At 39.3% G+C, this 14,374-nt stretch overlaps 1 protein-coding gene across 1 annotated transcript in view; it reads left to right on the top strand.

The window, feature by feature from the left end:
- The window catches only part of COL3A1 (collagen type III alpha 1 chain), a 50,572-nt gene that overhangs the window by 18,371 nt on the left and 17,827 nt on the right, over positions 1-14,374 (top strand). The window contains exons 3-20 of the mRNA XM_017836870.1: positions 1,137-1,175; positions 1,743-1,859; positions 3,474-3,548; positions 6,742-6,807; positions 7,416-7,469; positions 7,668-7,721; positions 8,450-8,503; positions 8,647-8,700; positions 9,015-9,068; positions 9,564-9,608; positions 9,790-9,843; positions 10,791-10,835; positions 11,543-11,596; positions 12,097-12,195; positions 12,319-12,363; positions 12,486-12,584; positions 13,520-13,573; positions 13,713-13,820. Of these exons, the coding sequence (XP_017692359.1) occupies positions 1,137-1,175; positions 1,743-1,859; positions 3,474-3,548; positions 6,742-6,807; positions 7,416-7,469; positions 7,668-7,721; positions 8,450-8,503; positions 8,647-8,700; positions 9,015-9,068; positions 9,564-9,608; positions 9,790-9,843; positions 10,791-10,835; positions 11,543-11,596; positions 12,097-12,195; positions 12,319-12,363; positions 12,486-12,584; positions 13,520-13,573; positions 13,713-13,820 (1,170 nt within the window). The remainder of the gene's footprint in view (positions 1-1,136; positions 1,176-1,742; positions 1,860-3,473; positions 3,549-6,741; positions 6,808-7,415; positions 7,470-7,667; positions 7,722-8,449; positions 8,504-8,646; positions 8,701-9,014; positions 9,069-9,563; positions 9,609-9,789; positions 9,844-10,790; positions 10,836-11,542; positions 11,597-12,096; positions 12,196-12,318; positions 12,364-12,485; positions 12,585-13,519; positions 13,574-13,712; positions 13,821-14,374) is intronic.

A 14,374-nucleotide genomic window follows, 5' to 3' on the forward strand; every position in this document is an offset into this window, starting at 1 on the left:
AAGGTGGTTCAAACTGCACATCCCTAACTCATCATCATCTTGTTTATAGGCACCAACATTATATAAGCCAGTTGCAGCAACTTAACCTCAGGAAAATCAAGAATGTTGGTACAAGCCAAGTCCCCTGCCTGACCACTTCAGGGAGTGAGCCAGCTGTGCTGAGCTCAAAGGTTATCTGAACATTTCAACCGTGTTTAAGACCCATGAGATTCTGTTAGAGCACAGAGGTTGCCACAGACACATTGAAGATTCCTGTCTAGAGGATAAGAGAGTGAAAAAGATGTGTATATGGAAGAGAGAGAGGATGCATTTCTGCAGCTCTAGAGTATACCTGCCTGAACATGAGATGTCACCTCGTGTTATTTGCACCACACTAGTTCAACTCTATTCCTTCCAGGATTACCTGAGCTGCCTCAGTGAACAGTTTGAGAGGTGTAAATGAGTGGTACATACAAGCACACTGGAGATTTAAGCACAACTCCCTCTCTCATTGTGTCTGGAGATTCATTTTATCAGTTCTGGGGTTCCCAATAATGAGGGACATGTGGAATACTTCCCCCAGCCTCACTCTTTGATATATGAGCCCATTGAAAGCCGTCCTGTTGGCCTCGCATCGTGCAGAGAGAAAATGCCACCTTGAAAGATCCAAGATAGTTTCATCTGAATATTCTTTGCTACCACCAGCAGCTGAGTATGTAAATTGAAAATTCAGATTGCAACATGTAACTGAATTACTCATTGAAAAATAAGTAAATTGGAACCGTAGATCTGAGCATTCAAAATTAGCTACACACACACACTTAACATGCTGGACTGAGAAGGATACAAGAAAAATGTCCCTTACAGAGTTCCACAGTGGATTGTGTCTCCATTGTACTGAACAGCACAGCTCCATTGACTTTATTAGGGTCATGGTTTTTTGGCTGAAGGGGAGGTGTATGATGAGCCAAAAAAAAATGCAGACAGACTGACCACAGACCCCATAGCTTTTAAATATCCTGTAAAAGAATAAATGGAATTCATGTCCTAAAACTATATTCAAATGTTTAAATGTGCTTTGCTCTTGTTTATGTGTGCAATTTTTTTGTTTTATTTTTATCATCTTATTTAATTACTTTCCTTTTTTTATTTTCTAGACTCCTGGAGTAATTACCCGAGGCCCCAAAGGAGACCCTGTGAGTACATCCTTTTTTTTCCCTCTGCAAGGAAATGAACAAAACCAGACCCAGTTCCTCTAGTGTTATATATCCTATCCAATCTGCTAAGATATCCAGCTTTTATTGGTGTCTGCACTGTCTGAAGGACTGTACTACATGTATCCCTTTAAGTATCCCTTTAAGTTCAACAAAGCTCTCAAAAATTTAAACTGGAAGAACACAGAGAGATTGGTCCAAATGATGTCACATTTGTTATGTTTTGTTATACTTCTTCCCAGCAGCAAAATAAAAAAATCTATGACTACACTAGCAGTATCAATTTTAGATTCAGGAATTGAACTGCTTAATATTTCTAACATGTTTGATCAAATACCAGTTGCAATAAGGCTCCAGCAACTAAGAATTGTTTCCATGTGTGCAGCTGGTGTACTATGTCTTCCCTGAATGTTTGGTTGTGGTCTTGTGTCTAACAGAGCTTTCCCACCACAGGCACACAGGCTCTGTTACAAAAGGAAAGATTTGTCCTGCGATGCCCTTGCAGTTGAAGGCAGGTAACAACATCTGTATCTGTTTGTGTCTTTGCAGGGTTCTCCTGGGATTCCAGGCAGAAATGGTCCCCCTGGTCCACCAGGACAGCCAGGGAGTCCTGGAGCTCCCGGGGCTCCCGGGATCTGCCAGTCATGTCCCAGCATAAGTGGAGGTGTAAGTCATTGTTATGTTCAGCTTCTACATTGCTGTCCATAAACATGCAGAGCAATACTGCAGGCACCTGTCCCTTGCACCTTCACAGGTGCTTTGCTTTCATCTCTCATTTATGCCTTTGAAAAACAGAGCTGAGTGGTAGGTGGAGTTTTGTTGTTGTTTTTTGGGGGAGTTGTCTATAAAATTTCCCTGAAGGGCAATTAAATCTCTGCCTTATCTTATTTTTTTACCTTTTGGAGCCAGATCTGTTGAAGCACTTGTGTAACTCAGAAAGAGTCCAACTAGAAAAAGCGTGTAGGAGGCAGTATGTCCACTCAATGGTTAGGGAACTCTCATACTTTCCTATATTTTATGAAATGCATGTTTAATAAAGAAACATTCCCATGAGACTAGACTGAAACACAGGTCCTCTGCTTGCAAGGAAGTGCCATATGCAAGTCCTATTTGTCGTGCTCCCTCTTTACTTCTGGCTCACTGAATCTTGAATTCATTTCTGATTACCAAAGAACTTTATTAGAGCTGGCTAGGCTCAGCAAAAGAACTATATTGTCACTAAAGTTTCTGTGCAGTTGGATTTGTTCTGTAGTGCTTTAAGAGATGGAATTGTCTTCCATGCAATTGACTGGGCCTGGATTTACAGGATGTTAAAAACTGCACGTTGAAACAATTGCCACTTTTGAATATAGGCCACTGATTATAACTTGCATGTACACTTTCACTCCCAGGTAAGCCAGAAACTGAGGAAAGATGTCGTTTTTATTTAATTCTGAAAGGGATTGCCCCTGCAGGACAGAGCTTTTGAGAGAGGTCCCCGTGGATCAGTTAACCAGTCTCAATGGACACCACAGTAATACAGAAGAGAGCTACTGGCTTTGGGTGGGCAGATGGTGACACGGGAGAGGATAAAAGGCTGAATTAGCCACCCAAAGATGTGCTGTTGAATCCTGACAAGAGAGTTGATATCAGTAGCACAGGAGTCTTGTACCTGGCCAGTGGAGGAGCTGGGTCCACACTGGTTTGGGATATCAGGCAGAACACTGCATATATTCAACCCTTCATGCTCAGCCACCTGCGTGCCATTACTGCGTTAATGCCATATCATTTAACTAAGTCTGCTAACATGAAATGAGTCATTCATTAGTCATTCATTAGTCACAGGTAAAAGAAATCAGGAAAATAATGATAAACATTTGCGTTCTTTAGTGCAACAGAAAATATTTCATCAACTTCCTTGAGTGACATCTAAGTCCAAAAGAAAAGAGACTGGGAGAAGAAGCTTGAAAGGAATAAAACAAGAATAAAAGGAGAGAGAATGGTAATTTTTTGGTTCAGCTGAGGCCCAGCTGTCAAGATGAAAAACGGATACACCCAGCCTAGGGAGCTAACTTTACCATGACCTCAGAAGGAAGACATTGGCTGTACTTCTGTTTTGGATGATGTAAATATATGGCAGCTATATGTCAAACAAGTATTACTCAGTAGATACAAATGAGTTATTTCCATAAATTTGCCATGCCAGTGTAAGATAAGACTTACTCTATTTGTAGCAATCACAATTTTTCTTCTTGTTTTCTTTTTTTTTTTCCTTTCTGTTCTTCTCTATTTCTTTTACAGGGTTTTTCTCCACAGTATGACTCCTATGACGTGAAGGCTGGTGGTCCAGGTGTACCCATGTACCCACAGGCCATTGTAAGATGCTATAGCCTTTTTTCTCTCCTTTCTTTTTTTAAAAGAACAAAATTTCTGCTTGTAGATTGTGCCTTGGATGTGTATGTATCCTGATTTTAATTTAATAATGTAAGTTCTCATTTGTTTATTACCTGCAAGTTGAATGTGATGTAAGGCAGCAGTTTGGTCGGCAATATTACTCTAGAAAGTAGCTTTAGATCACCTGCATTTTTTGCCTGTTCACTTTCTTTCTTCAATTTCTTACCTTCTTTTTCCTAATCTCTGTCTCTGGTTCACTTTATTATACTATTTAAACATTTATCCTTTCTCCCTTGCATACCTTCCTCATTTATCTGCTTCATATTCTTCCACTAATTGCTTCCCTTCCTTCCACAACCTTTCTACCTTTTCCAGTGCCCTCCATCTTCCTTTACACATTCAGCAACATTCTGTCTTTACTCAGCATGATACTCCATACTTGCTTGCTTTTCCACAATTCAAATTTGCCTGATAAAAAGTGAATAAACCCTCTTACAAACCTTTTTTTTTCATCCCAGAAGTCAAAATCTTTTCACTTTTTCTTTTTACAATAGCCATTATTTTACCCACAGCTATTCAGACTGTGTACTAAGGATGCTGTATCTGCACAAGCTTTTCACAGGTTTTTTGAGTGACAAAAATCATGGATTGCCTGAAAGAGTTGTGCCTGAGCTATACTTCCCATATAAAATTAATCTGAATGTTGCACCTTATGATTTTCCTTTTAGGCACTGGACTTTAGAGATATTCACCATGAAGTGTTCCTGATTCAGGCAATCTGCTATATAGAGGATGTTGTGAATTGTTATTATTTGAAATTGGCTGCTGTTTCATTAAGCATAATCATTATTTTCTGTCCAATTCTGCATAACAAGGTTTGGGTATCACATGTTGTAACATATCAAGGCACTTCCAAGCAAATGTGTTATTTCTCAGGGTTCATCTTGCGAAGTAAAGTTTACTAATCACGACAGCTGGTTTTCCTGAAATATAGTTCATTATTTTCTCACCTTTATTTTAATCTCTTTATTTCTGCTTCCTCCATTTGCTAATGTGATCACCCACGCACTGGTCTTCTTCAACCATCTGGTTTTGTATTTATCTATTCATTCATTCATATTCAGCTCCTCACTGTTTTGTCCACAGCTTATCATAATCATCTGCATTTTACTACCTATTGTCTTAATAGAGGATGTGCTGAAGCAGGTAGGGTAACCAAGACACTCAGTTAACAACCATGGCTACTCCTCTCTATATTGGTATTTTTCCTGGAAGTGATCAGTGATTTCTTGTGCTCCGATCCCTGGACTTGACTAAAAAAACCTCCATCAAACTACTGTATTGGTCACCCTAGAATGTCTTCAGGATTGTCTGTATGCTTTCAGGTCATATGGTCTTTTGCTTTGCGTCATGGCACATGTGACTGCAAAATAACAGCAGCTAAAGGCAGATGTGACTAAGATCATTAGGAATAAATAATGTTTATAATTATCATTACATAGGATAAATCCTTTAGTATTTTATAAATTTATCAATTTTCAACTTAAATACTTAGTTTGAATAAGTATCCAAGCTGAAATAATTTGAAAGATTTATGAAAAAACTATAGCATAAATATAGTCTGTGGGTGGTTACCATGCCTGGTACTTCCTTTATCACACATCTCTCCATTGCTGTCTTCCCATGGCTTTCCACTGCTTGCAGATGGATTTTGTGCTTTCCATCACAGTTTCTCATGACTTTCTCATATAAGCTCCACGTGCTGTCTGTGTCTCTTTCCACCAGTGCACATCCTCCATATGGTCATTTGTTCACTGCCTGGAGACGCTGTCAGCAGACACGTGTCACCCCTAACTATTAGTTTATCTCCTCAGTGTGTTGCTTGAAAAAAACAATATCTTGTTTGTTTGTAGCCATAAGCTTAATGGATTGGTTGCTATTGATAAGTTGATGGCTCTAATTCATCTTGAGTCTCTAGTTACTTATACCAAATGAATTGTAACAATTAACAATGAGGGACTGCTTGTTATATTCACACATTGAAGGGCACCCCATTTTCCCTGACCCTGACTGCCCTGCCACTCATTGTATATTTCTTGTCCTAAAAAATAGTAAATATTACAATTACTTACTTTTTTTTGGACAAAAGACAATCTGTGGACCAATATTAACATAGCATGTTTGTGGTATAGTAGTATACTACACCACATATGCCAGGATAGTATAGCAACACTGTTGATCTTGTATTATGAAAATTAGGTTCATGTAACACCCGTAACAAGTGACCTATTCTGACAATATGACGATATCCCATGAAACACACATTATGTGGATAATTAAACTACGGGATATATTGCCAGTACTGCAGCACACAGTGATTCTCATATAATTCACATATGTAACTCTTTTGGCTTTATGAAACAAATTAAGAGTTTAATTTGACAAAAGCTTTTTTTGAAGAATCCAATACAGCAGCAGTAGACCACTGTGCTAACTTTCAAATGTTTTATGTTTTACAGCATCAAATGCTTTTGTGGTTGTTGTTACAGGAAGTAGAAATACTGAGGGTTTAGTTAGTCCAGACTAACTTTCTTTCTTATGGCTCAGTACTGTTAAAGTTCAGAAAAGATTTCACTGGTGGAAATGCTTGCCTTACTAGCAGTAACAAAAATATGGCCTTAATTCAGTATACCCTCGAGTCCTGAGAAATCTGTAGTGTTAGGCTAGTAAAGCTCAGTTACATGGCAGAGAAGCTCATTTTTCTGTTTACCAAATTAGGGGTTCCAGTTATCTACCGTTGCCCTTCAGGCAGCTGACAAGCTGAGCTGTGAGCATCCTTCTAGGTGTCTCAAGGAGGGGCACAATGACTCAAAAAACAAGAATTGCAACTATGAAAATAGCTTGTGGAGTATGTCAGTTAAGCTTGCAAGGAGAAACCCAGTGAAGCCTTTTCTGAAGGGACTGTAGCTACAAGACAGTGTATTTCTTTAGCAATGTGTATATATAATGCTGCCTCTTTTCTACTGCACTTTTTGACTGGCAAAGGTCACTGTGAATTTTTCTCTGTTCTAACATGTAAAAATTTATTTCACAGGTATTGATGACTATTGCAACTGCATTAAGCTTTACAGTTATATACATTAATATAACTACTATCTTTTAATCTACACTATAGAGTGGCTTTCCAGGACCCCCTGGCCCCAGTGGCCCCCCTGGCCCACCTGGTCATGCAGGTCCCCCTGTAAGTAAAATTAATCTTTTCATAATCACCTTATATCATTTATAGGAACCTCTCCTTTTCTCTGTCATAAATATTAAGTATCTTTTCAACCAGTAAATCTAGATATTGTGCTGAAGAATTTTATGGATAAATGTCATCCTCTATTGATTGGGCTGTACCTTCTATGCCTCACCAAGACTCAAGAGCTGGGGGCAATACACTGTGCTTGCTTAAGTCCATGTGTACCCCTGAGCTCTCTGCAAGTCTGCGGGGTCTCAGCCAAGGCAGTTTTAAGATGTGCCACTGCCTGTCATCCTGTTAACAACCCCAAATGTTTACCAATACAAAAAGCTGAACAGGAGGTAAAGGAGAGTGGGAACCCTGATACACATTCAGCGAAGACACAAAGGGTCTGGTTTTTTGTCATCCATCTCCTGTTAGAGGAGCAGTTTTGTTTCTGGTTTCACGGAGGCAGGTTCTGCTTGGTTCTGCTAAATTGACTTTTGGTCATTTGTTGACCATTCTGACTACAATTCTCCTTACCATTGTGTGATTATAAAGTGTAACAGCACCACGAAATGATGCATGTAATTGCTCACATCTTAACTGGGTTTTTTGCTGCATTATAGGGCTCTGCTGGATACCAAGGTTCCCCTGGAGAACCAGGACAACCTGGCCCTCCTGTACGTATACATTTTGTATCACTTATATGCTAAAGGTGTGATCTTACAAGCATGAAACAGTGTCATCACTGGAGTGGATTGAAATTTTACAGTTCATCCTGTCTGTTTACTATAATGCATTTCAAATATACAAGTACTTTATGATGCCTAATGCATTTTTGCTTTGAAAAAGACTTAGTATTTTTTATTCTGTTACAGGGTCCTCCAGGCCCCGTTGGAATGATAGGCCCAGTTGGTCCACCTGGGAAAGATGTAAGTTCACTATTATTCACCCATTTATTAATAAATGGGAAGGAAAAAATGTTAATTAAATGGTAAGACAGCAAAGCACATTGCATTTCAGAATTTTTAACATCTCATTATTTCTGCATTTGACAACATGACTGTAAGACACTGGATTTGCCTTACATTAAGTCTAACTATCCATTAAAAAATGTTTTGGTTTTAGTAGGCAATTTGATTGATATAATTAAAAAAAGAGAGAGAAAACATGAGCATAAAAAACACTTTGATCTGGTGCAAAATAAATTAGCAGTTATAAAAAAAATCAGACAGTAGTGGTAGTTTCCTGCTCGCCTTAAATCTTCCTTTGAGAGCTCTAGCCATTAACAACATGTTTTATATCACACCTGGCAGGCCTGAATAGGCGTAGTACCAGACAAGACAAAAAAGATAAATATTTTGTCCACTTTGAGTGCTTCACATGAAAAATAAGTTTTCTGGGATCATTTCTTCTAAAGTTTGTCTTGGAATAACTTATATATTAACAGAAATCTTGTTTAAAATTGAGTTTTTAAATCCTGGCACTTGTTTTTCAGAAAGCAGTGAACTGTCACCCTGCTATGATTTTTCCCACTGTCTTTGGTAGAAGCTTCACCTGCTTATTCTGACTCACCTTGATCTTCTAGAACTGCTGCTTTGCCAGTAACTAAAACAATAGTAAGCACCAAAAAAAGAAAAAATTTACTTTCTTTCAATAGGGAGAACCAGGAAGACCAGGCAGAAATGGAGACCGTGGATTCCCTGGATTACCGGTATGGAAAAGCCCCCGCTAACAACAGTTTTCTAATCAAAAGGGGTTTTTTTCCCAAGTGAACATGACTCACAGTGAACATTGGTTTGTGCCCTTAATACAGTAAATACATGATTTATTACACTTCTGTATTTATGTGTTTAGGGTCACAAGGGAATCCCTGGGATGCCTGGGATGCCTGGGCTGAAAGGTCAACGAGTAAGTAAACCACTTGAATTATGGCGTTGCATGGTTGTGCTCTTTCAGTCATCAGTTCAAAGAGATTGAATCCTAGAATTAAAGGTAAATTTCTTAACAATGTGATCTGACCTTCTGTAACAAATACTTAAATTTTGTCTAGTTATCTCAACTGTAGAGCTTCATCCCAAATGCCAAAAAGTGTTCCAACAGCTGTTAGCATTCATTATCCAAAATATGCCTCTTTTGGGGGCTTAATATTTTGCCAAGAGGAACCAAGCTTTACAGAATGCAGCAGGAATACTATTCACAGATATGGTTTTACTTTCCCACAGGGTTTTGATGGAAAAGATGGTGCCAAAGGTGACAGTGGTGCTCCTGGTCCAAAGGTAAAAAACTAGAGGGTCATCTTTGTAGTAGGTAGATTAATTACCTCCATCATTCGTTGTACAGTTGTGCTTTGCCTCTCAGACAGTTATAAAAATCCAGTTAACATTAAAGAAACTCATTTAATTTCTCTATGAAAAGAATAAGAATCATTCCAAATGAGTTAGACTTCCTGAACCACATCATGTCCCAGTTGTCTAGTCATAATAAACATGAGATTACAAAGTGAAGGACATGGCTGGATCATCTAACTTTGTTGCATAATACTTAAAGGACTGAGTCTTCCTGATTTTTTTTTTCCTGTTTAATATTTCGTTTTGGCACTTGTTTAGACTTCTCAGACCTTTCAGACCTCAGTTCCTGCTGAGGACACTCAGCTTGATGCAGAAAGGGGCAACAGATTGGCATGTCTTATTTTGTGTCTCTTCCTCTGGAATAAACCAAAAAGTGTTCTCACCAAAGTTCATTCTGTCATTGGTGTTTTCTTTCCATAACAGGGTGAAACTGGTCTTCCTGGAGTAAATGGAGCACCAGGCCAGCCAGTAAGTATGTGCATCCTGTAGTGTTTCCGTGTTACCCGAGTTACTCATCATTCTCTTAACTTTAATTACCCCACCACATGCATTGAACAATAGCGAGATATGCAAATAAGAGCCATGTCTCTTTGCTCAGCCATATTAATTTGGAAGCCATTTAACTGACTTGTTTTCGTATGTTTTCTAGGGACCAAGAGGTCCAGCTGGTGAAAGAGGAAGACCTGGGAATCCTGGTGGCCCTGTGAGTAATTGCAGCTGTTGTTCTCACTCAGAGGCAGCATATTTGGATTCAATATGTTGAGAATAGCTTTCCTTTTTCATAGCTTTCCTTAAAAGAGTTGTAATGCAAAGAGCTAAAAAACTATATGGCATCTGTAAAATCATACAGGAAAGCTTTCTGGTCCCCAACTAAAAATGTAATGATTCTAACTCACAACCTGTTCACCATCTTATTTTGTGTTTCCTTTTTTAAAATTAATTGAGTACACGTTGAGGGAGAGTTCTATATTTCAGCATATGCTCAGGTTCAGCCAAGAGCTATAGGGAGGAGGAGTGGAAGCAAAGGGCAGCACGAGAAGGCAGAGAGAGGAAAAAATGAAATCTCAGAAGTAACCTGTGGGAAAAAGACAAAATTCCTCTTTGATTGGGATTAGGAAGTACATCACTTGCTCTGAAGGAATTCATAGCATTCAATACAATCAACAAAGGATAGTTAACATATAATAACCAGCAACTTGTTTGTACAAACACTACATAACCTGAGTAGAGGACCTGGTCTAATATGTCTGGAAGACAGGCAACAGGATTTAAATCATACCACTGTTTATTAGGTTTTTGGAGTGAAATTTTAGTCTTTTATGTGAATTAGGACTGTTACTTTGAAATACACATGTATTGCAATCTTATTTATTCACAGAGATGATGCCAGCATTTCCTTAAGAAATGTAGTAAGAATATATTTTTGCATCTTGCTGTCCCATCGTTACAGTACAAGTCATATGAAGCGTTGGGCATTCCTTCACAAAGTATTTATTTAATTATTATTTTGCGATTTCTCAGTCTGAAGAATCCTCAGGTCTTGATCAACTAGCTGGGAATGTACAGACACAAGAACATGGTCTCTGAGTCAGGGACATAAAAGCATGTGGGTTCTGTGCTCTGTACTCAACACCTCTCTTCTTTCTGTAGGGTGCCCACGGCAAAGATGGATCTCCAGGAGCAGCGGGCCCACCTGTAAGACAACTCACGGATGTTTGACTTTAAGTATTTGTGTTGCTTTATTCTGGTTACTTCTAGCTGGTGTTCTGCAGTGCACTGCTTTAATGACCATTTTATTTAATTATATTTCATAACTGTGTTGGTTAAGATCCTTGAAGCACTTAGAGTGCAATAGGAGAGTTTTAACACTGCAAATCAGGAAAATGCAAAAATCCCAAACCAGATTATTCTCAGAGAACATACAGATAGATAAAATTGCTTTCCTCTATGCAGTTGTGAATAGTCTTATCAAATACATTTATATTAGCTGTCCAAGGTGGGAAAAAATTTTTTCTTCATCATCTGCCTAGAAACCTGAGCATGTCCACTTCTAAATGTGACAGCTATATTGCCTTTTTTCCCCTTCCTACACCTTTTTTATAATTAGAACAGATTTTGAACATTTTTATAACTTAATCTCTGCAATGATAGATTTCATGGTTTTTAAATCTAAAACACAGAAATTTAGCTGAACATGTAAATGTCAGAGTAACCAAGGTGTAGGTGTGATACTTTAGGACTAGTCAAACTTCATCTTTTACAGAATGATTTGTATTTTCTATTTTGCCAGGTGTTTCCTTACTCAGAGGAAAATCCCATAATCAGATATTTCTTTTTTAACTTAAGATTAATTCCATATGGCTTTTACCTTTTGCATTAATAGTATTTCTTTCACTTTTAAGGGTCCCCCAGGTCCCCCTGGAACTGCAGGATTTCCAGGCTCTCCAGGTTTTAAGGTATTCAGCTAAAGATGCATAATTACATGGGATTTGGTCCTTTCTATAATTATACACCTTATGTCACTGTACATAATTATTTTATGAGCCCTCATTTTTCTGGCTGCTATTACACTGTTTGCAAGCCTAGAACTGATGTTCTTTCATATGTAGCATGAAACAAACCCTATGCCCATCATCTTCATGAATGCTCACTCCAAAACACCTTTAAGCAGTGGGCCCTGTGTTCTGTGCTGTGTTAAGACAGGGACTGAAGGGAACTTCCCACAACTTCAGGAACTGTGCAGCATTTACTGGCTGGAGCACCTGGGTACCATGTGCCTCAGCACTGGGGGCACTGTCTAATTTGTCTCTTGCACTCAGGAGGTGACTCTGGCAATCTTCTTTCCGGGTCAGAGATGCCACAGTTAGAGGAAGACACCATAAAGCCAATACAGATTGTCCAGGAGACAAGGTTAAAATGCATTATTCATTTTCTCATTTTGCTTTTTTTTCCATAGGGTGAAGCTGGTCCTCCTGGTCCTGCTGGTTCTAGTGGTAGTCCTGGAGAGAGAGGAGAACCTGGTCCTCAGGGTAATGCTGGGCCACCTGGGCCTCAGGTACATAAATACCACATGGGACCTGAGAGGGGTTGTTGTCACCTGCTCTTCACAAAGCCCTGCATGTCCTTTGGCTCAGTCCTAGGGGAGCAGCATTGCTTATTAATACATTTCTTTTTTCAGGGCCCTCCTGGAAGGGCTGGAAGCCCCGGAGGCAAGGGTGAAATGGTGGGTACTGCTCATATCACTGCCTTTTGCTGCGCTGGGTTGGTGAGGGTCACCATTTGGACTGGATAGAGTCCAATATTGCCACGGTCTCTTCATCCCGGTTTGCTGTTCACTCTCTGTAGGGACCTTCTGGTATTCCTGGTGCTCCTGGTCTGCCAGGAGGCCGTGGTCTTCCTGGTCCACCAGGTACAAGTGGAAACCCTGGAGCAAAAGGCAGTCCGGTGAGTAACTAATATTCATTACACTGGTGGTACAAGCAAATATGGTGGAAGTATCTCTGATACCATTAAAAAACAAAACCAAACTTTAGGAAGAAATTCTTTACAGAAAGGGTAATCAGCCATTGGAATGGGCTGCCCAGGGAAGTGCTGGATTCTCCATCCCTGGAGGTTTTCAAGATAAGACTGGATGTGGCATCAGTGCCATGGGCTGGGAACCACAGCGGGGTTGGATCAAGGGTTGGACTTGATGATCTCAGAGGTCCCTTCCAACCCATCTGATTCCATGATTCTATGATTAAACTTCTATTCACTTGAGATGGTCTAATAAATTATTTTATAATGAAAATAGGCAATACTTTTTATAAATATACAATATTTCACACATTTAGGTATTGCTATACACAAAAAACACATAAACAGGATAGTAATACTTATTTCTTTTCCTAAATTATCTATCAGTTCAGAAACTCACTACAAATGTCTACCTTGGACTAAATCTGTTGTTTTAAAATCCTAATTTCACCTGTTTAAATTCCCAAGGGCTGAGTCCACAGTCCACTACATCTAGTGAGTTGTACCTACTCTTACACTGCCATTTACCCCAGCAAGACTCTTTTCTGACAGCCTTACACCACACACAGTTCTTTGTCGGAGAAAATACTCAAGGACTTTGAGCAAAAGACTCCATGTCTGGAATAGCTCAGAAACAGACACAAAATTTTACTCAGTGGTGTTTAATATTGTATCACTTCTTTCTTCACTGGGCTTTTAAGGAGCCCTGTGTCTTCCACACCCAGGTTGAGCCAGTGAATGCTAATTTCTGTGCGGATTGATAAATAATAAATATGAGTCCATAATTTGAAAGATATCACATTTACTTCTTAGTATTTTACCCTGTTGCTACCCAGCTTTTAACAGGATTTTCTCTTGTTTAGGGAGACCCTGGTAAGGATGGTGCAAAAGGAGATCCAGGCCCAAAAGGCGAGCGTGTAAGCAATTTTAAAATGCGTTCAGGGACTTCTTCAAGGAAGTCTGAACTCTGAATCACTCCCCATACAAAAAAACCACTTTTAGGGTTTTTTGGAGACTTCTGCCTTCACTGGTGGGCTTGGGTTTTGTCGTTGCCAGGGTGAGAATGGCACCCCAGGAGCTCCTGGACCACCCGGTGAGGCAGGACAAAGAGGGGCAAACGGTGAGCCCGGGCAGAACGGTGTACCCGGCACCCCTGGAGAAAGGGTAAGGTGCTGCAGGTCATCTGCACGTGAAGTACCTTTCGAGTTAAGGCAGAGGCAGCAAATTCGGGTGTTCAAAATACTTCCGGAAGAAAATTTGGCTCCTTGTCTCTTCTTGGCAAATTCCAGACGCAAAACTGGGTTATGAAACTGGGCAGAATTGTTATCCAGCTTCTCCTCTGAATTGCAGCACTTGGATCTATCTCAGCCTGAAATAAATGAATGTCTTTCAGGTTTCGATGTTGAAGAAGCAGTGATCTTATATATCTGGAAGTTGTATCAAAAGATTTGTGCTGAAAAGCACCATAAACTCTGAGAACTACAAGGGGGTATAAATAAAACAAATTTCAAAATTACTTCTCAGTTAACAAAAATAAACAATTACAAAAATTTCAGATCTGGAAAGTGAAATTAATGCAAATTCTTCCACCTTCAAGATATGTCTTTATGTCAACATCTCTATTGTCAATACATCTTAAATGTCTATAGCAGCAATATTGACAGGATGTCTTCTATGTTATAATATCTTTACTGCAAACAATCTTTTTAGCTAGTAGA

This window comes from Lepidothrix coronata, unplaced genomic scaffold, assembly GCF_001604755.1.
Source record: "Lepidothrix coronata isolate B3197 unplaced genomic scaffold, Lepidothrix_coronata-1.0 Scaffold286, whole genome shotgun sequence".
Classification (NCBI taxonomy): Eukaryota; Metazoa; Chordata; class Aves; order Passeriformes; family Pipridae; genus Lepidothrix; species Lepidothrix coronata.